Here is a 19,310-nt window from a genome sequence, read left to right on the forward strand (position 1 = left end):
CATTATAAATTGATCATCTAGCAGTTTCTTTAGAAAACTTAACAATAAAGTGCAATATAGGGTGTGTGCATCAAATGCGGTAGGGAAATTATTTCTAGATTTGAATAACTTTTTATATATCTTAAAAATTGTAAATATAAATAAATGAATGGGTGCAGTTTTTGAGAGTGGGATAGATGGATGGATGACAGGCACTAGATGATGAGTGTTAGCTTCTTTCTCACACCAACTTTCCCACCCCATATGATCAGATATATGAAATGAGAGACCATTAATTTATGAAAAATCTAGATCGAGTTGGCTTATTGAGTTGGCTCATGAGTAGTAGTAGTTGTTGTTGTAGACTCTTCTCTTTTATTGTCTTCCTCATTATTATTATCTCTAATGGCCATTATTATTACTACAGCAGCAGCAGTTCCTCCGACCATCTTCAAACTAGTTACAGGTTCAGCCTCCCTGTTCCAGTGGATGTCAAAAACTTATTCACCTGAAGGGCATTTATCATGGAGGCCGGTGGAGATGGCCAACAGACACCTGATTTTAGGGTTGCACTGAGTGTTGTAGAAGAAGAAGATGTACACAAGAAGAAGTATAGGAAATTATTATTCTCTTGCTCCCTTAATGTCTTTCTTGGAGAAATGAGAGTTTGGTCTTCTGCTCATTTTTTAAAATTCTATGCTCTCAGGAAATGTGTGCTTGAGCTCACAAATGAAGGAGATCTTCTTCTTAAAGGATAGAATCAGACAGTTAGATGGAAAACAGGCACTTCAGGACAGGGGTCCAGGTAATCTTCTTCTTCTTATTGTCTTCAAATTCAACTGAATTAATTAATTAATGGATCCTCCTCCTTCTTATGAGTTATGAACTTATGACTAATAAAATGGCAAACCTTCAATTTCCCAACGGACACAATGCTCTATAGCCAGACACTCAATGTGGCCACCGTCTTACTTCATTTCCCACCAACTCAACCATCTTGTCCTTTTCCTTTGACATTGAACGACAAAAGATCGCTCTCTACTTGAATTTAGTTGCCAACTCAAATTCAAACATGCAACAGTTTAATGAACAAAAAGAGTGTACACAGTTTCACTACTAAAGAATCAACTATATATAAAGTCATAAATTGAAATTCAGCTGGCTTAATCCAAAGTAGTATAGGGAACGTCTCATTAAAGATTATTGTAGCATGATATTTATGTCCATGTATTATTTGCATTCTCTCATTTTCTATTAACAAAAATTGTAAGTGAGAATGAGTTTGTGAAGATGATTCATGAACATAGATAGATATATATATACTTATTCAAGACAGCGTAATCGAAGGTTTATTGAAGAGAATTCAAGAACTTCATCATTCAAGAAATTGTTAACTTTATATGCAACTATTGTACTAACCATAGCTTTACTTATGTATTCTTTCAAAGTTTTCACATCCATTGCTACTTCCACCATTCAATACCTAAAAATATAAATAAATAAAATTGATTTAATAATCTATTATAATGTTATGTTATTATTGAAGAGATGAAGTAGAAAATTTTGCATTTTTGTAAAGATACTTGATATACCTAAAGTAGATTATTATTGATAACAGATATCTAACAAAAATGACAGATAGACAAGCATAATGATCTTATCTTACATATGTCGCTGAGAATTGCAGTAAAACAAATAATAAACATTCATTATACCTTTCATTCCCACATATCTCACAACATATATACTCATTCTCATGTCCATGATATTTAATTGGGGCAAAAAATCCATTATTTGCCTATAGTGTTTGGGACGATTTCGTTGTTTGTTGCCTGCACGTTCAAAAAATATGCTTCGTTAATTATAAAAATAAGTTTTTCCTACATCAGTAACTAGGGTTTCGTGGAAATAATATACAAAACCATAATTAAACCTAACCCTATGTAGGTTTTCTTAAATACGAAGGATTTTCATTGAACGTGACATTTTCGGAGTAGGGTTTCCTAAATATGAACGAAATAACGACCTCATTGTGCGTACGTAATCCTAGGGTTTCATAAATACAAAGAAAACTTAACAATTTTGGTGTACGTACCATTTTCGAGACTAATTTTTGATCTTCTTGACAAAAAAAATTCTAGTAGACGGGGAGCCGGATTCGAATCGCCGTGAAAAGAGGCAAAAGCTTGAAGAGAGAGATGAATCTGAAGGAAGTTTTTATACTATAAAATGATATTAGGGTTTATATATATTATTATAAAAGAATTTACAACGGGAAAATTTTGTTTTATACCTTAATATGTGTGTTTGAAGTGAAGTATGCTTCACTTCCATTTTATATGGCGCTTGGAGCGAAGTATGATTCACTTCTGTTTTACATGGCGCTTAAAGTGAAGTATGTTTCACTTCCGTTTTACATGGCGCTTAAAATGAAGTATGTTTCACTTCCGTTTTACATGGCGCTTGGAGTGAAGTATGCTTCACTGAAAACAGTCTCTCCACATTCTCCAATGGGTTTACATGCATGAATGAATAAATGTTTTTACATGAACGCTAAAATGTCTTTGAATTGATGTGCTGGAGGTTTTACATGAACCTTTAGGAATATAAACTAATTGAAGTGAAGTAAGCTTCACGTTTGCTTTACATAGCACTTAAAGTGAAGTATGCTTCACTTCTGTTTTACATGACGCTTGAAGTGAAGTATGCTTCACTTCCGTTTTACATGGCGCTTGGAGCAAAGTATACTTCACTTCTATTTTACATGGCGCTTAAAGTGAAGTATGCTTCACTTACGTTTTACATGGCGCTTAATGTGAAGTATGATTCACTCAATATTGTATCTCTACATTTCGTTTAACGGCGTTTGTGTTGAACCCGGAATAGAATTCGGGTTCCGGGTTCTCTCTTTCTTTCAACCCAACTTTGATTTATTAAAATAATAATATTTCTAAATTTTGATTGGTCCGCAACAGGGGAACACCCTATTCGATAACAGAGGATCTGAATTGGTTATTTGGAGAAAGAAAATGAAAGGTGTGTATATTAGAAATGAAAGTTGAGTATAAATAGAAATGATTCTTAGAATTCAATCTCTAATTTTATCTAGAATGGGTAAAATATAATTGATGCAAAAAAATAGATATGATTAAATATATTAGTATAGTTGATTATTTATAAATAAACAAAATACGTACAAACATTTAACACCTTGGAGGCAGATTATTTTTTTAACCTTTGCACATGAGTTGAAATATTTGTTCGTTATTTACATAATTAAATCAAGATCAAAACCGTATATAAATAAAAATAAATAAATTTTATTCTTAAAACTTAATTTATCTTTTGAAATATTTTAAAAGAAAATGATAAAACAAATGATGAAAGCTCTTTCTCTCTTAAATAATAGTATCTTGAAAAAAAAATGAGTTTGATTTAGCTTATTTAACTTATTTCAGATACTTAAATTAAATTGATCTATATATATTATGTTTAATTTTTAAAGTGTTCGAATTGTAGGGTTCGAGAGCTGTGGTTAATTTGGATATATATGTGAGAGTAAATGGATACTCGGGTCGGATTGTGGGTTGACCCGCCCAAAAAAAAACTTAAAACGGTTAAATAAAATTAAAAATGTTATAGGTATGATTCAACTTGCATTCTAACAAAAACAAGTATAACACTTTAACCAACTAGGCTAATAACACTTTATATTTTAAATTCAACACCAAATTTGATAACGTGAGACATTTTTAACTAACTAATCTATATATATAAATATATTGATGCTTAATTTTTAAAGTGTCTGAATTGTCGGGTCGAGAGATGTGGTTAATTTGGATATATATGTGAGAGTAAATAGATACTTGGGTCGGATTGTGGGTTGACCCGCCCATAAACTTAAAACGGTTAAAAATAAAATTAAAAATGTTATATGTATGTTTCGAACTTGCAACCTAACAAAAACAAGTACAACATTTTAACTAACTAGGGTAATAACACTTTATATTTTAAATTCAACATCAAATTTGATAAATTGTCGGGTCGACAAATGTAGTTAATTTGGATATATATGTAAGAGTAAATGGATATTTGAGTAGATGGTGGGTTGACTCGCCCATAAACTTAAAATTGTTAAAAAATTTATATGTATGTTTTGAACTTGTAACTTAACAAAAACAAGTACAACACTTTAATCAAGTGTGATTGGGATGTGGTTTGACGAGGGATGATAAGTCGGTATCAATTGAGAGTGGTTAAAAAAGTATGAATCAAATATTTGATTGACCAAAGTGTGAGGTCACGATGTTAAATATTAAAAAAATATGAATCAAATATTTGATTAACCAAAATGAAAGTGTAAGGTCACGAGATGGGATGTTCATTCCAAAAAAATATGTGATGAGATTTGTGAGAATATAAGTTGTTTTAGTAAAGTGAATAAAATGTGGAATGAGAGCGTTTAATTTTTTATTTTAATATATTATTCGTGATTTATTAAAAAAAATTAACATTGAATACATATTATTAATTATTAATATTTTATTAAATTTATTTTTATTTTATTTTTATTCGTTTGCATCGCACGAAAATCTTCCTAATTTAATTAATATTTTAAAATAAATTATATTAATATATTAAATTTTTATAAATGTTTATCAATATAAAATTTTAAATATATATATTTATTTATTTATTTAGTGTGAATTAATGAACATGATATAAGAATATATATATATATATATATAAGAATATATATATATATATATATATATATATATATATATATATATATATATATATATATATATATATATATATATATATATATATAAGTTTTTATTATGATTTATTTTATTCATTTTTAAAAATATATATAAAACAATATTATATATTATAAAAATGTTTTTATTATAATGTTATATATAACACAAAATTTAAATATATATATATATAACTTATTAATACATTTAATGTTCGTTCCTGACTGCACCGAAAATCTTCCATGAACTCGTTACGGTTCAGTATTGAATCAGTATCTTTGAAGTCTACCATACAAGTGCTCGTACTCAAAATATCATTTTGCAACTCGCTAAAGTAATCATTCGTTTAATTGAAAATGATTGATTTCATTAACAATTAATTATAATTAACATGTTATATAAATCAACACTGTACTGTTGGTATGTCTGATTTTTTTTTTTCGTACCATCAATTTTTGGGTTGTGTGCTCGCCTCATCGCATAATCCTTTGGCCATCTACAAACAAAGCATATCTAAACACAACAGGCAACTTTATGTATAAAACATGTTATTAACCTGATGATTCTCCTGATCGGGTTTCATTTGGGGTCATACATACAGTCAGATCCTTTGCACATGAAAACCTTGAGATCTCACACTACTTAGAGAAAGTTGAGGAGGCATTAAAGCTTGAATTTAAACAGATGGTAAGTTTTCTTATGTGAGTTTTTTCTCTATAATTTCCCAACGGGTTATATATTTCCTAAATTTGTCTTCTAATATTGGTTTTCTATACAGATAGTTGTTGGTCTATTCTCTGGTGGGTAAATGGAGTATCAACATTGTCGGTTCTTTTAGTGGTTATATATTAGGGAAGAATGTCAATTTTATCACTGAACTATAATGGAATATTCACGTATATCATTGAACTAATTTTTGTTCGCTCATACTACTATAGTTGAGATTAATGTTCGTCTATATCATTTGTTAACAAAACATCCAAATCCGTTATCTTTTTCGTTAAAAGATGACACATGTGATTGACATGTCATTTTTTAAAAATTAATATATATTATATTTTTTTCATATTTCTAAATAATAAAACTCTTACATTTTAGATATATCGATTCATACATTTACCTAGATAGATAGATACACCTTTCTAAAACAAATAAGAATCTAGAAATATAGGAAGAGAAAGGTGAACAAACTCTAAAGAGATAAGGAAGCATATAGGAAGAGAACAAAAACAATAATCCAGAAATAAGTCTTTAACAAAAAGAAGAAGATTTGTAAACTTCATTACCTGTCATCATTGTTCATTGTGAACTTTGTTTGAGACTGATTGAAGTAAGAAGAAAAAGTTGAGGTCTAAGGCTCGACTAAATGTCAAAGTTCGTCGTGGTAGGGTTCTGAAATCAAAATCTCATCTCTCATTGCTTTCAATTCTCTCGCTAACTCGTCAGTCTTCCTTCAGTTCCTTTATCTGAGAAATCGAATCCTTTGAAGAACAAGAATCGGAGAAGAAGAATGGTGGGCTTAGTTAATTAGGGCAGGAGAGGGAAATTATTAATAACTTTGTAAATATTTTATTATTTAGAATTTTAAATAAATAATAAAATATATATAATATATATTAATTAAAAAAAGATGACATGTCAATATATTAATTAAAAAATATGACATGTCAATTTCACATGTCATCTCATTTAACATAAATTTAAAGGGGTTAGAGATTTGGTGGAGTAGATGAATATTAATTTCAACTTCAGTGATATGAGCGAACAAAATTTAGTTAAATGATAAAATTGGCATTCTTCCCTTATATATTGTGCAAACTTGATCATAGTTTCATGAGTTCAGGCGCTTACATCATTCATTTTGTATATTTGTATAGACAGATACAAAATGAATACTTTTCCGTCATTTTATCTTGTTAGATATGTTTTAATAATTATGTAACCAGGGGCGGAGCCAGGATTTGAAACCTACCGGGCCAATTTTTTATTAAAAAAATCTATCCGGGCTAGTTTTATCGTTTGCTGTCATTAATGCCTTTTAGCGACGAAATGCCTCTTAGCGACGAAAAATTACCAATAACGACGGTTATTTACTGTCGTTATTGATAAAATACATGCACACTACTTAAGGCTACTACTTAAGGCTACACGGGGTACAGGCCCGTTTTGGCTTCCTTAGCTAGAGACACCACCACTCTCAATTTAGGGGTTAGTTCGAATATATCTGCGCCTGTCAAGAACTTCAAACCATCCCCACCATTCATCGCTTCTCGAACAAACCAGATAGATCAAATTCACTTGATAATATGATATCGAAAGTGTTTTTTTCCTAAGCTTCCAACTCCTTCTCAAGTTTTATTTGAATGAGGAACTAAGGACATTTCCAATACCAACATTAACTCCTGCTGAAGCTCTGAATTTGATTCAACATTAACTCATTTGTCTTTCACAATGCACTAGATTCCATTCCAGACGTTCCAAAATCCGTTTCTCAGTTATCAACTCGTCTGAATTTGATTGAAATCCTTCATTAAAACACATTTTTTTTCATTTTTGTTTCGGTATCGAATAATCCAGCAAACCATTCCGGACATTGAACATTGTACCTCTATATCTTCTAATCCTAATAATCAGCAATATTGATGAAATTGATTCCTCTTTAGCAATATGAAACCATTCCGGACCTTCTCTTCGTCCCTAAACACTATCTGGAAGTAGAAATCGCAATGGGGAAGGAGATAATGTGAAAAACGTAAAAATGGTGTTTTTTTTATAATACTGAGATTCAAACATATGCCATATACATTCTTTCTTAAATAACCTTTATATGTAAGAAAGAATGTAAAAAGAACCATATTTGAAAAAAAACAAATTTAATTCACAAGTTAAATTGGGGGCTTCAAAATAAAAAAGAAAGAACAATGATTTTATTTTTGTGGAAGGAAAAAAGTAGAAAAAAAAACATTTTGCAAAATATAATTTTGTCATTCATTCTATCAATGAATGAAAAAAAAAAGCTTTTATTAAAAAATCGAATTAAGTTGAGGGCTTCATAATAAAAAGAAAGAAAATTAAGAATCATTTTATTTTAATAAATGGGAAATTAATTAATTAGGAAAAGAAAGAATGATATTATAACCCCATATTTGTTATATTAATAAAAAGCAATAAAAAAATGAATCCGATATTTCTCTCCCCAAGTTTAGTAAAATGATCATCACAAGTAAAATGATCGTCCCCAACAACAAACAACCAATCAAAACCAACCAACCAACCAAACACACACACACAACTAGAGACAGAGAGAAAGATTATTTTCCAACAAAAGATTGGTTCTTCTTCTTCTTCTTTAGAAAGAGATATACGAGGTTCCAAGCACCGCCGGCGGAAGAAGAGCCACCGCACCTTTCTCCAAACTAGAATACTTTCTATAAACAGCCTTAAGCTTATGTTGACCAGCATTTGAATGAAAACCAACCAAAAGCTTAGCACATTCCATCAAATCACATTCCATAAACCCTGTATGAACCTTAAGTGTCTCATCCCAAATTGCACCACCATTCTTCTTCTTCTTCACAACAGTGCATTGAGCCACATAAACCGCAGCAGCAGCCATCAATGACGGATTAAACATCACAGTTGAATAATTCACAATACCCATCTCCGCTAGAAAATAAGCCATGTTCTCCACATCTTGATCAGAACCAGAAGCTTTGATGAACCTCACCAGGAAGACGTAAGGAGTTGCAACAGTTAGATTCCATTCCAGACGTTCCAAAATCCTTTTCTCAGTTACCAATACTTGTTTGTGTGTATATGCATTATCTGCTATGCATACGAAATCATTCACTTCAGGTGCCCAGATTTCTTCATACTTTGATGCCATTAGCATGGCTCCAATACCCACAAGCTGTAATTCCTTCCTCTGTGTTACCTTTGAAGATAGGTAACGATCGATGATGTTAATGGTCAGATAAAGTGTTTCCATTGTCAGTTCGAACTTTTGGTGGACTTCAACTAGCCAATCCACAAGGACTGCCCTCATTTTTTCATTGATTTCTGGCTGCAAATCTATGTAATCCTGCACTCTGTTTTCCTTTTCAACGATTTTGTAGAATTTGTATATGTCTTCGATGTATTCAACAACAGCCAACTCGTTTTCTTCATCTCCTGCGTCAACGTTAATGATGTTGTTCTTCTTCTCGTTATTGTTGTTCAGGCCACAAGCCGCCTTGCTTCTTGCACTCAGAATGGAGGTGAATGCTTTGGCCACTTTCGTTGATGATGCTTCTTTCATGGCCTTCTTGTCAGTGTCAGGGATGATGATGATCTCAGTTTCTGTTGGACGTTTGGGCTTTGGAACGGCTGCTTTTTTCTGGGCATGCGGCGCTGCTGCTGGTTTGACGGCACCGACTGCTGCTACTTTCTGCATTTATAGAAACAGATTCAGATTCAGAATGAAACAGATTATTCAGATTCAGATTCAAATCATAAGGAAGAAAGGTCGAACCTTGTTGTCTGTTGCGACGGCGGCAGCCTGTGCTTGAGCATTGGCAAGCAGTTGCGCGCAGAAACTTCTGGATTGTAATACAGAAATCAGAAAATCTGTAACTTGGAAAGAAGATAAAGAGAAAGAGAATGATAAAAGAGTTACCTTGTAATAGGGCGAGAGATTTTCTTTGGATCAACGCCGTAATAGGTGACAACATTCCCAATGTCACCCAAAGCACGGCGGTTCTTTCCATCGGCGGCCGCCGGAGCAGCAACTGCGATTGATTGATTAAAACGATTATTATATAAGATTCAAGAAACCCAGATCTGAAACACATAATCTCAAGAAACGGTAAAAAGAAACATGAGATTCAAGAAAGAGAAAAGTTGTCTTGAAGATCATATTTCTTGAAAAGAACAGTTATAGATTTGAATGGATATACATACCGCCTCTGTTTTGCTGTTGAACGATTTGTCTTGAAGCCATTTCAGAGTCTTCGATCTTCTTCTTCTTCAACTGTAGAGTTCAGACAATCCAAGAACAAAAACGCGAAAATCTCTCTCTCTCTCTCTCTCTATCTCTGTCCTGATCGATTTAGAACAAGAGACAGGCGCCCCCTTTTGAAGCTGACAAGAGGCGCTTCAATTGCAACGGTCGTATTTTTTGAAGAATTATTCACCGTCAGATGGAGGAACAAAAAACGAACGGCTAAGATTAGGGAAACGTAGTTACCAAAAGTATTTTCTAGCCGTTGACGATGTTCTGTTCAAAAGTTACCGTTGCTGTCTGTATGGGTGAATTATTATTTTTATTTTTTTTTGCTATATTTTGGGTGGCTTGTCTCTGACGCTTAAATGGTAAATAAATTATTTATTTTCTATATATTACACGTGTCATTCTTTCTTTGGTTTATCATGCCATTATTCTCTTATTTATTGAGTTCTAATTTAATTAATTAAGATTTAATATTTTAATATCCCCACCTAGAAAAAGATGCAAATATATCATTTCTTTTTTTATTTTGATGATTTGAAATGACGCTCCAATTGTTTAAGATAAAGATTGAAAAGTACTAAATTAAATATGAATTGATATGTATGTATATCTAGACTATTAACTTTTATAATTATTTAAATTTAAATTTATGCAGAAATAGAATTTTAAAGAAAATGGAGAATTATTGATATATTATATATTTATCCAAATTAAACTTTTCTTTTTTAAAGTAAAATAATAACTACCAATAATTAAATAGATTATAGATATCTTGTTGATTCATTGAGACAAAAAAAAATATTGATATGAACTTGGACAATCATGCCCTTCTCTAATTCAAAATTCAAAAGATTTTTAATAAAATTTGAACTTGATAACTTTGAATATCTTTAGAATAATGAACAACTTAAATTTGATCTAAAAACATTATAATTATGAAACTCAATATGTATATATTTTAATTTATGTTAATCGAAGATGACAAACTCTTTTACTATAATATTAAATTAAGAATTAAAAATAGAATCCATGTCTATATTCATACATTTTGCATTCAACATATTCGGGACAAATATGATGATAAATCAAATCTTCCTAATTGATTTGTTAGAATCATTGACCAATTTTACATTACTTAAATTTGGATCTTACAAAAGGTTAAATTGTACTATCTGATTGGTTACATAACTAAACAAAATCTTTTACAAAACCTTTTATTTCAACTTTTATTTATTTATTTTATAAATCAATTTGAAATGTCGTTATAAATAACCTCAACTTTATACACTAAATATTATATGTATATATTTGTTTTTATTAAATTACAAAAATTACAAACTAGTGATAAAAAATTATTTAAAAAACAATAAAGTTTAAATTATGACCAGACTTGTCATAAAGTCAATAAAGTATTACTTAAACATCATTAAAAATGTCAATAATATTTGCAATCTAACACATACGAAAAAAACATAATAATAAAAAAAATTCATGTCAATTTGAAATGAATGTTGTTCATGCAATGACTTTGGAAACGGTGAATAATTCATATTTCAGTCAATCTAACTCTTTTCGATTTTAGTTGACATTTGTGTGCAAAATTTCTATTTTTCATTTATACAAAGAAGAGGTTGAACTCAAGAAGGATAGAAATACACAAAAACACAACAACAACATCAACAAACAAAAAAATAATAAATAAATCTCTTTCTAGAGCTCAACTCCATCTACGAAAGTCCCTGTTCTAATTCATCAATGAAAATTCCCATTTCTAAATAGCTAATGTAATATTTAAATATTATATAAAATATAATATTTAAAACTGTTGCAGAAAAATTGAAAGAGAAAAATGAACGTGCATTCAGATAATTAGTAATAAATTTTGGTCTATTTACAGTTAAATTATATATATTTTTAGGTTGATAGAGTGAATTCTTATATCAAATCATGTTGTTATAAATTATGTTGATTTGAAAATTATTAGATCAAAAATACATTATAACTATTAAAATGATTTGAAAAATATAATATGATATTGATTTTGAAATAGTTAAAAGATGTGGAATTGTTTTTAGTTTTGACATTAATTACTTCAAATAATTTATTTGATAATGATTATTTATATATCTAGGTGTTTATACCTGTTATATAAAACACTTATATTTAAGTCTTAGTTGAAGATTATAAATAAAGTATTGAAAATTTAAATCTTAAATATGATTACGAGTCAGCACATAACATTTGAGGTATAAGACCATCTCCAACTCATCATATACTCATTCTCAAACTCAAAATGCAGTAAATGTCACATCAAACATTAATTAATCTCGAACCCAAAAATTCATTTTCAAACTCAAAAAAATATTCTATTAATATTCTATTTTATATCATCTTTTTTATTTATTCAATAATTACTTATATATTTATCAACTTTACAAATTAAACCCCAATATTTTTTTAAACTTACCTCTATTAAAAATATTTATGATAAAATTAATTATATATCAATAACTTATACATACTTATAATAAGAAATTTAATTTTTATTTTTAAATATTTTTAAGAAATATAATTATTTTACTTTTTAATTTTTTAATTTTTATCAATATTATTTATTATTATAAATTTATGATACGTAAAAATATTAATAAAAATATATAGGATAAATAAAAATTAAATATATAAATAAATTATATATAAAAAACTAAATATAATAATTCACTTTAATTAAAAATGAAAGGATCAAATTAAATGTTTAAAATAAATTATATAAAAAAAAGTTAAATATCCAAATTAAAATATGTTTAAACTTCAAGGACCTTTTTAATTTTTAATTAATATTATGGATATGTGAATAGTAGACACGCAAATATGCGTTGTTCCCCAAGAGAAGCTAGCTCTTCTCCTTGTTTTCGCTCCGCTCGTGCGTGGCACTTCTTGCTCGCTCCGCGGCATACCGAAAAAAGAGTAAAAAGAGAAAACGAAGTAGATTCCCTTTTATGACCAAGAGCCCATCCTTGATCCAAGCCGAGTTTTGCATTTCGCCGCTTGGTGCAAAAGGCACCCTAATAGAAGAGTAGTGGGGGGCTTAACACATCTTTCCGAGACAAATGGGATATACTGGTTCAAGGCAGGCAGACCCTGAGGAAGACTTGGTATCCGATAATAAAAAAGAAATAGGGGAAGACATGGATGAAGAGGATTGCCCTTAGTTTGACAAGAGAAGGGAGGGAGAAAATGGGGAAAAACGCATCCTGGGTTTGCTTTGGTGTACGGTTGGAGTTGAAAATCCATTATGGGTATGAGAATGGTGTAGGGTTGGAGATGCTGTAATGTAGTCTTTATCTCCCTAAATTCTTATTTGGAAATGGGTAATTCACCCAATTACATATCCAAACAAGAATCTGTAAATATTATTTTGTTGTTGGCCAACTCCAACTCTAACTTTCCTCACTCCTCAAAAATAAATCATTTATTAATTTATGTTCTGTTTGATTTTATTTAATAATTTTAAAACGTATTTAAAATAGTTAACTTTTATCTATATTTAATTGTCAAAATAATTTATATTATTTCATATAAAATATCATTTAGTACTAATTTAAGTATTATAATGTCATTTAATAGGAAATAAAAAGTATATAATTGTTATGACTTGTAAATAAATATTTTTTTAAATATTAAATATTTTATATATTTTGATCAAAAAAATTAATTTTATTGTCTTGATTTTAACCTAGTTTATTCTTTCTATTAATTTCATACTATATAATATATTCCATTTAAAAATTTTAATTTAATTTATTAAGATTAAGTATATTTAAAATTAATTTTCATTTAACATTCAATCAAAATGAGACAAATATTATTAAAAAAAATATATATATTCATGAGGATAAGGGGAAAATAAGTTTATTTAGAGAAAATAAATATTTATCTCTTAAAATGAATTAGTATAAATATCAACCAAACTAATAAATAATTAAATAAAATAATATTTTCTTTTTTAATTTACTTAAAAACAATAATTTTACAATAAATTATTTAAGGTTGATTTAAATAAAATAATATTTTAAAATATATTTTAATTATATATATATATAAAAACAAATTTAATAATATTGCTTCGTTCAATTTTAGCCCATTTTAGTTCGAGTTTTCAAATAAGACCATTATATATTAAAATTTTGTCATAAATTTTTATTATAGTGAATTATAAAAAATAATTCTATCTTTTTTTATTTTAATTAGCTTGAGATATATTAAATTTAATTCTTTTTATTATATTAATATAAATAATATAATAAAATATAAATAATATAATAAATATAAAATTAATATAAACAACAACCAAACTTATAAAATAAAATTTATAAATTACAAATTAATTTTAATTAAACTCATTTGACTTGTTCAAACCAAATATAATCAGAAATTCAAATTATTTCTCCGCTCCAAACTCCAGATTCATACGTATCCAGAAATTCATCTAGAAATAATTTTTATATTATATTATATAGAGACAATCATAGACTTAGATTACTTTAAGAATACAAATAGAACACATTTAACCATTTTTCTTATTAAAAAGGAAAATATATAGTAATTTTTCTACTTTCAAATTTTTATTATTAAATTATTATAATTTATAATTATTAATATATTAATAAGTTTTTTAAATCATATATATTATTATATACATTAAATTTGTTATATACATATATATAACTTTTTATAATTTTAAAATAATATATATATTTTATTTAATATATATATATATATATATATAAATAAAGTAAAAAAATAAATATAATTATTTTCTCTTATTCATTCTCTTCTATTCACTTTACAATTAAATATTTTTTTTAATAATAATAGTTATTTGAATTAAAATAAATAGTAATTAATTATATTGTACTTAATTAAAAAATATTCATTTATTCATTTATTATTATATATTTTAATACCACTTTTAACCCGTCTAAACATTTATTATTATTATTATCATCTCCATTTTTATAATATAATTTTAAAATACTAAAATCAAAACTCTCAACATAAAAATTATACAAAAAACACAAACTCATTTTCACACGAAAAAATCATTCTAACTTTAGGAAGTTTTAATCTTATTTGAACTTGATAAATACGAGTATAGATAGAAAGAAAATAAAAGATGATAGAATTATATGTTTTAGCCGTAAATAACTTTTGACTATTTTCTTTGATGAGTACGTGGGGTTACAATACATGATTAAATACATAATATAATGATCAATAAATATGCATACATTAATCAATGTGACATTTGATATACCAAAGTAAAGTAACTACAGATAAATTAACTCTTGTGGTTAATTTCTGTTGTTGATATCGATGATAAGTTTTATTGTTTAACATCCTCCCACAAGCGAAACGGGTGGCACAGACTGCGAGCTTGTCACGAAAAAATGAAAAGCATTTAGATGAAAGACCTTTAGTAAAGATATCTGCAATTTGATCACGAGTTGAGATGTATTGAATGATAAGTGTCTTACGAGCAACACGTTCACGAACAAAATGAAAATCAATCTCAATGTGTTTGGTACGAGCATGAAAGACAGGGTTTGTAAAGAGAAATGCAGCACCAATGTTGTCACACCATAGAATAGGAGGACGATTCAGAGTGACGTGAAGTTCTCCTAGAAGAGATTGGAGCCAACAAAGTTCAGTAGTAGCATGAGCCAAGGCACGATATTCAGACTCTCTACTAGAACGAGCAACAACTTGTTACTTTTTAGAATTCCAGAAAATGAGATTATACACAATAGCCAGTGGTGGATCGACGATCATCAGGACATCCAGCCCAATCAACATCAGAATATGTTGTAAGAGAAAGTTATGACGATGACCGAATTTGTAATCCATGATACGGTGTATGCCGAAGATAACGTAATATTCGTTTTACAGTTGCCCAATGAGTAGTGGTGGGAGAGTGCATAAACTGACACGCTCGATTAACTACAAAGGCGAGCTCAGGACGTGTGAGAGTAAGATATTGAAGAGCGCCAACAATTCTTCGAAAGAGAAGTGGGTCACTCAAGGGTTCACCATCATGTTTGGAAAGAGAAGATCTAGTGGCAACAGGAGTGTGAAGTGGCTTTGCATCCACCATATTAGCTCTCTTAAGGATTGTGGAAATATAGTTAACTTGACTAAGAAACAAACCGATAGGAGTTCGAGTAACTTCAACTCCAAGAAAATAATGAATATCACCCATGTCTTTAATAGGAAATAATTTACACAATTTAGATATCGTAGACATAAGATGGGGTGAAGAGTTTCCCGTGAATATAATATCATCCACATAAACTAGTAGATAAGCCAAAATATCACCTTTGTGATAAATAAAAAGCGATGTATCGGATTTGGATTCAATAAAGCCAATGGATAATAAAGCTCTACATAACGTGGAGTGCCAAGTACGTGGGACTTGCTTTAGTCCATAAATGGCCTTTTGTAGACGACATACATGATGTGGAAAATCAGGATGTATAAATCCAGGCGGTTGAGCCATATAAACTTCTTCAAGTAATGTGCGATGAAGAAAAGAATTACTCACATCAAGTTGGTGGATAGGCCACTGTCGTGTAACAGCGAGTGAGAGAATGATTCGGATAGTAGTTAGTTTGACAACTGAGTAAAGGTTTCCTCATAATCAATTCCAGATTGTTGATGAAAACCTTTTGCAACAAGTCGTGCTTTGTGTCGTTCAATTGACCCATCAATTTTCTGTTTGAGTTAAAAAAACATTTGCATCCAACCACATTGCGAGCCTGAGTTCGCGGAACAAGAGTCCATGTGTTGTTCTGGAGTAGAGAATTATACTCATGTGTCATGGCAGCCCTCCAAGCAGGGTCTTTATTGACCGGTGAAACACATGTAGGTTCAACACTAGAGGCAAAGTTGATATTTAAGGAATGAATCCGGTTTTTTGCTCGAGTGACCATGGGATGAATTGAGCATGTAGGGGCACGAACAGGTGAAGTACGAGGAAGAGGATTTCTAGGAATATGTGTGGATTCAACCAATGTGGGAGTAGATGGGTTAGAAAAAGAATTAGGTGGGGTAGTGATTGGATTAATTGGATTATTAGGAGGGATAGATGTGGTAGGTGTGGTTGGTTGTGCAGTAATAACTGTTGAGATTGTAGGTGGAACAGAATATGTGAGGATAGATAGCGATGGTTGTTGGGTTGTGTGAGTGGGTGTCGGAGGTGATATTGTAGAAAAGGGAAACATTTGTTAATTGAAGGTAACATGTCGAGAGATGTATATACGACTAGTTGGTAGGTGGAGAAATTTATAGCCTTTGTGAACCGAGCTATACCCAAGAAAAGTACATCGTGTGGACCGAAAATCCATCTTGTGTTGGTTGTAGGGTCTTATGAGAGGGTAACATGCACACCCAAAAGTCTTCAAAAAATATAGTCAAGCACACACCGAAATAATATTTCATATGGAGAGCGATGATCTAGAGAAGGTGATGGTTGTCGGTTGATAAGATATGTTGTAGTGAGAGACGCATCATCCCAATATTGAGGAGGTACCGATGCATGTGCCCTTAAGGTGAGGCTGATCTTAGTGATATGCCATAATTTCCGTTCAGCAACTCCATTTTGTTCGCTCGTATATGGGCATGAAAGTCGGTGCTATATACCATGAAGTTTTGTCAATGAGCCAAGATTACGATATTCTCCACCCCAATCAGTCTGAAGCATTTTTATACTCCGGTTGAATTGGTTTTCAACAAGTGCCTTAAATTTCACAAATATAGATAACACATCCGATTTCTTTTGAAGTGGGTATAACCATGTATACCGACTATAATCATCAACAAAAATGATTATATAACGAAAACCATTTATAGAGAAAATGGGCAGCCGGTCCCCAAACATCAGAATGAATTAAATCAAGTCGAGCAAAAATTTTTGATATAGAAATTGGAAAAGGTAATTTGTGAGCTTTTCCAATCTGGCATGCTTCACAAATATTAAAGTTCTTGTTTCTTAACATAGGTAACTGAAAATGAGAAATAACATAAGATGTAGTGGCAGCACAAGGGTGTCCAAAACGATGATGCCAAGTAGACGTTGAAGCTCGAGAGGTTGTAAGAGCATGTTTAAGAATTGTTGATGGAGAAATATAGTATAACCCGTCTTTAAGTCTGCCTCGAAGAACTTCCATCTTCGTAGAGCGATCCTTTACCAAACAGTAAGAAAGATGAAATTCAAAGAATACATTATTATCAGAGGTAAATCGAGCAACACTCATCAAATTCTTGACAATTTGTGGAACATGCAAAATATTTCGTAGATGTAGAGTTTGATTTTCACTATTAATAATAGAATTGTCAATGTGAGATATGGATAAAGGGTTACCGTTACCAACTGAAATTCGTTCAGTATCTTGATATGCCGAGTGAGTGTGGAGATTTTCTAAGTCAGCCGTAATATGATCGGTAGCACCCGAGTTTGGATACCAAGCAGGATCTGAGATCACTGATGGGCTGACCATCATGGCTGCAGGCGGAGCCGAAGGTTGAAAGTTATGATCAAACCTACGTTGACAAGTATTGACAAGATGTCTAATACCATTACAAAGTTGGCATTGTTGGTGAGAGCGACAATTATCCGATGAATGTCCAATTCGATCACAATTGGTACATTTCGGACGTTGATTACCACCATTGTTATTTCTGTGGCGGTTCCCGTCACGAGAAAATAAATTGTTTCCAAATTGAAGATTATTGGGCCCATAATTCGATCCAACTCGACTCGAATTATTATTTATGTTATTGTTGGACCTATATAAAGGCATCCCGCTCCAGCATCCACCAGACTTGGATTCAGGTCCATTGGCATAAGAATTTTTAGCCATATAATATTCAGAGGGTCCCCTTCCTCGCGAAAATGGATTCCCGCGAGAGTTTCTTCCACCTCCTCTATGTTGTCTGAAAGCAAGATTGGTTGAGGCATTGTTGGCAACAGAATGTGCCAGTTTTAGCCGTTGTTCATGGTTGAGCAGAAGTCCAGTGAGTTCCTCGACACTCACCGATTCGAAACGGGTGGTTACAGCAACCACTAAGGCCTCGTATTCTAGTCCAAGGCCACTCAAGGTATGAGTGAACAAATCGAGTTCAGAAACTCTCTCACCAATTGCTATAAGCGAATCTGCTATAGATTTTATAGATTGAAGGTATTCATTCATTGATTTATTACCTTTCTTCTGAGTCTGGAGTTGTAGTCGCAACTGAACCAAACGAGCTCTAGATTGTGTTGTGAACATTCTTTCAAGTGTAGCCCAAAGACGCGAAGAGGTCTCACATGCGTCGCCAACAACTTGAGCAAGAATGGAATCTGATAAGGTAGAGAGGAGCCAACTTATGATTCGCTGATCTTTCTCCTCCCATGCTTCGAACTCAGGATTTGCGACGACGGTGGGTTTCTCTTCGTCATCGTCAACAACAACTTCATCGTCCTGTACAGAAGTAATCATTGCATAGGGGGCTGGGTGGGATTCAATAATAAATCGGAAAAGACT

The 19,310-nt window shown here is 30.8% G+C and overlaps 1 protein-coding gene across 2 annotated transcripts; it reads right to left on the reverse strand.

Annotated features, from left to right (window-relative positions):
- Window positions 1-7,869: 7,869 nt before the first annotated feature.
- On the reverse strand, window positions 7,870-9,839 carry LOC124922619 (G2/mitotic-specific cyclin S13-7-like). Of its 2 annotated transcripts, none has more exons than XM_047463344.1 (4): window positions 9,681-9,839; window positions 9,397-9,508; window positions 9,253-9,316; window positions 7,870-9,168 (listed from the first exon to the last, which is right to left on the reverse strand). In XM_047463344.1, exons 1-4 carry the CDS (start codon window positions 9,718-9,720, stop codon window positions 8,092-8,094), a joined length of 1,293 nt encoding a protein of 430 aa, XP_047319300.1. In that variant the 5' UTR covers window positions 9,721-9,839; the 3' UTR covers window positions 7,870-8,091. The 2 variants fall into 2 exon arrangements, with proteins under 2 accessions (XP_047319300.1, XP_047319299.1); XM_047463343.1 differs by having other exon boundaries at window positions 9,253-9,319.
- Window positions 9,840-19,310: the final 9,471 nt, after the last annotated feature.

This window comes from Impatiens glandulifera, chromosome 1, assembly GCF_907164915.1.
Source record: "Impatiens glandulifera chromosome 1, dImpGla2.1, whole genome shotgun sequence".
NCBI lineage: Eukaryota > Viridiplantae > Streptophyta > Magnoliopsida > Ericales > Balsaminaceae > Impatiens > Impatiens glandulifera.

Bases quoted from the DNA above. Each gene is read 5' to 3' on its own strand.
- LOC124922619 (XM_047463343.1), bottom strand. From the start codon at position 9,720: ATGGCTTCAAGACAAATCGTTCAACAGCAAAACAGAGGCG. The intron at 9,509-9,680 runs GTATGTATATCC...AATCAATCGCAG, and splicing joins TCAACAGCAAAACAGAGGCG to TTGCTGCTCCGGCGGCCGCC. The intron at 9,169-9,252 runs GTTCGACCTTTC...CTATAAATGCAG, and splicing joins CCGTCGCAACAGACAACAAG to AAAGTAGCAGCAGTCGGTGC.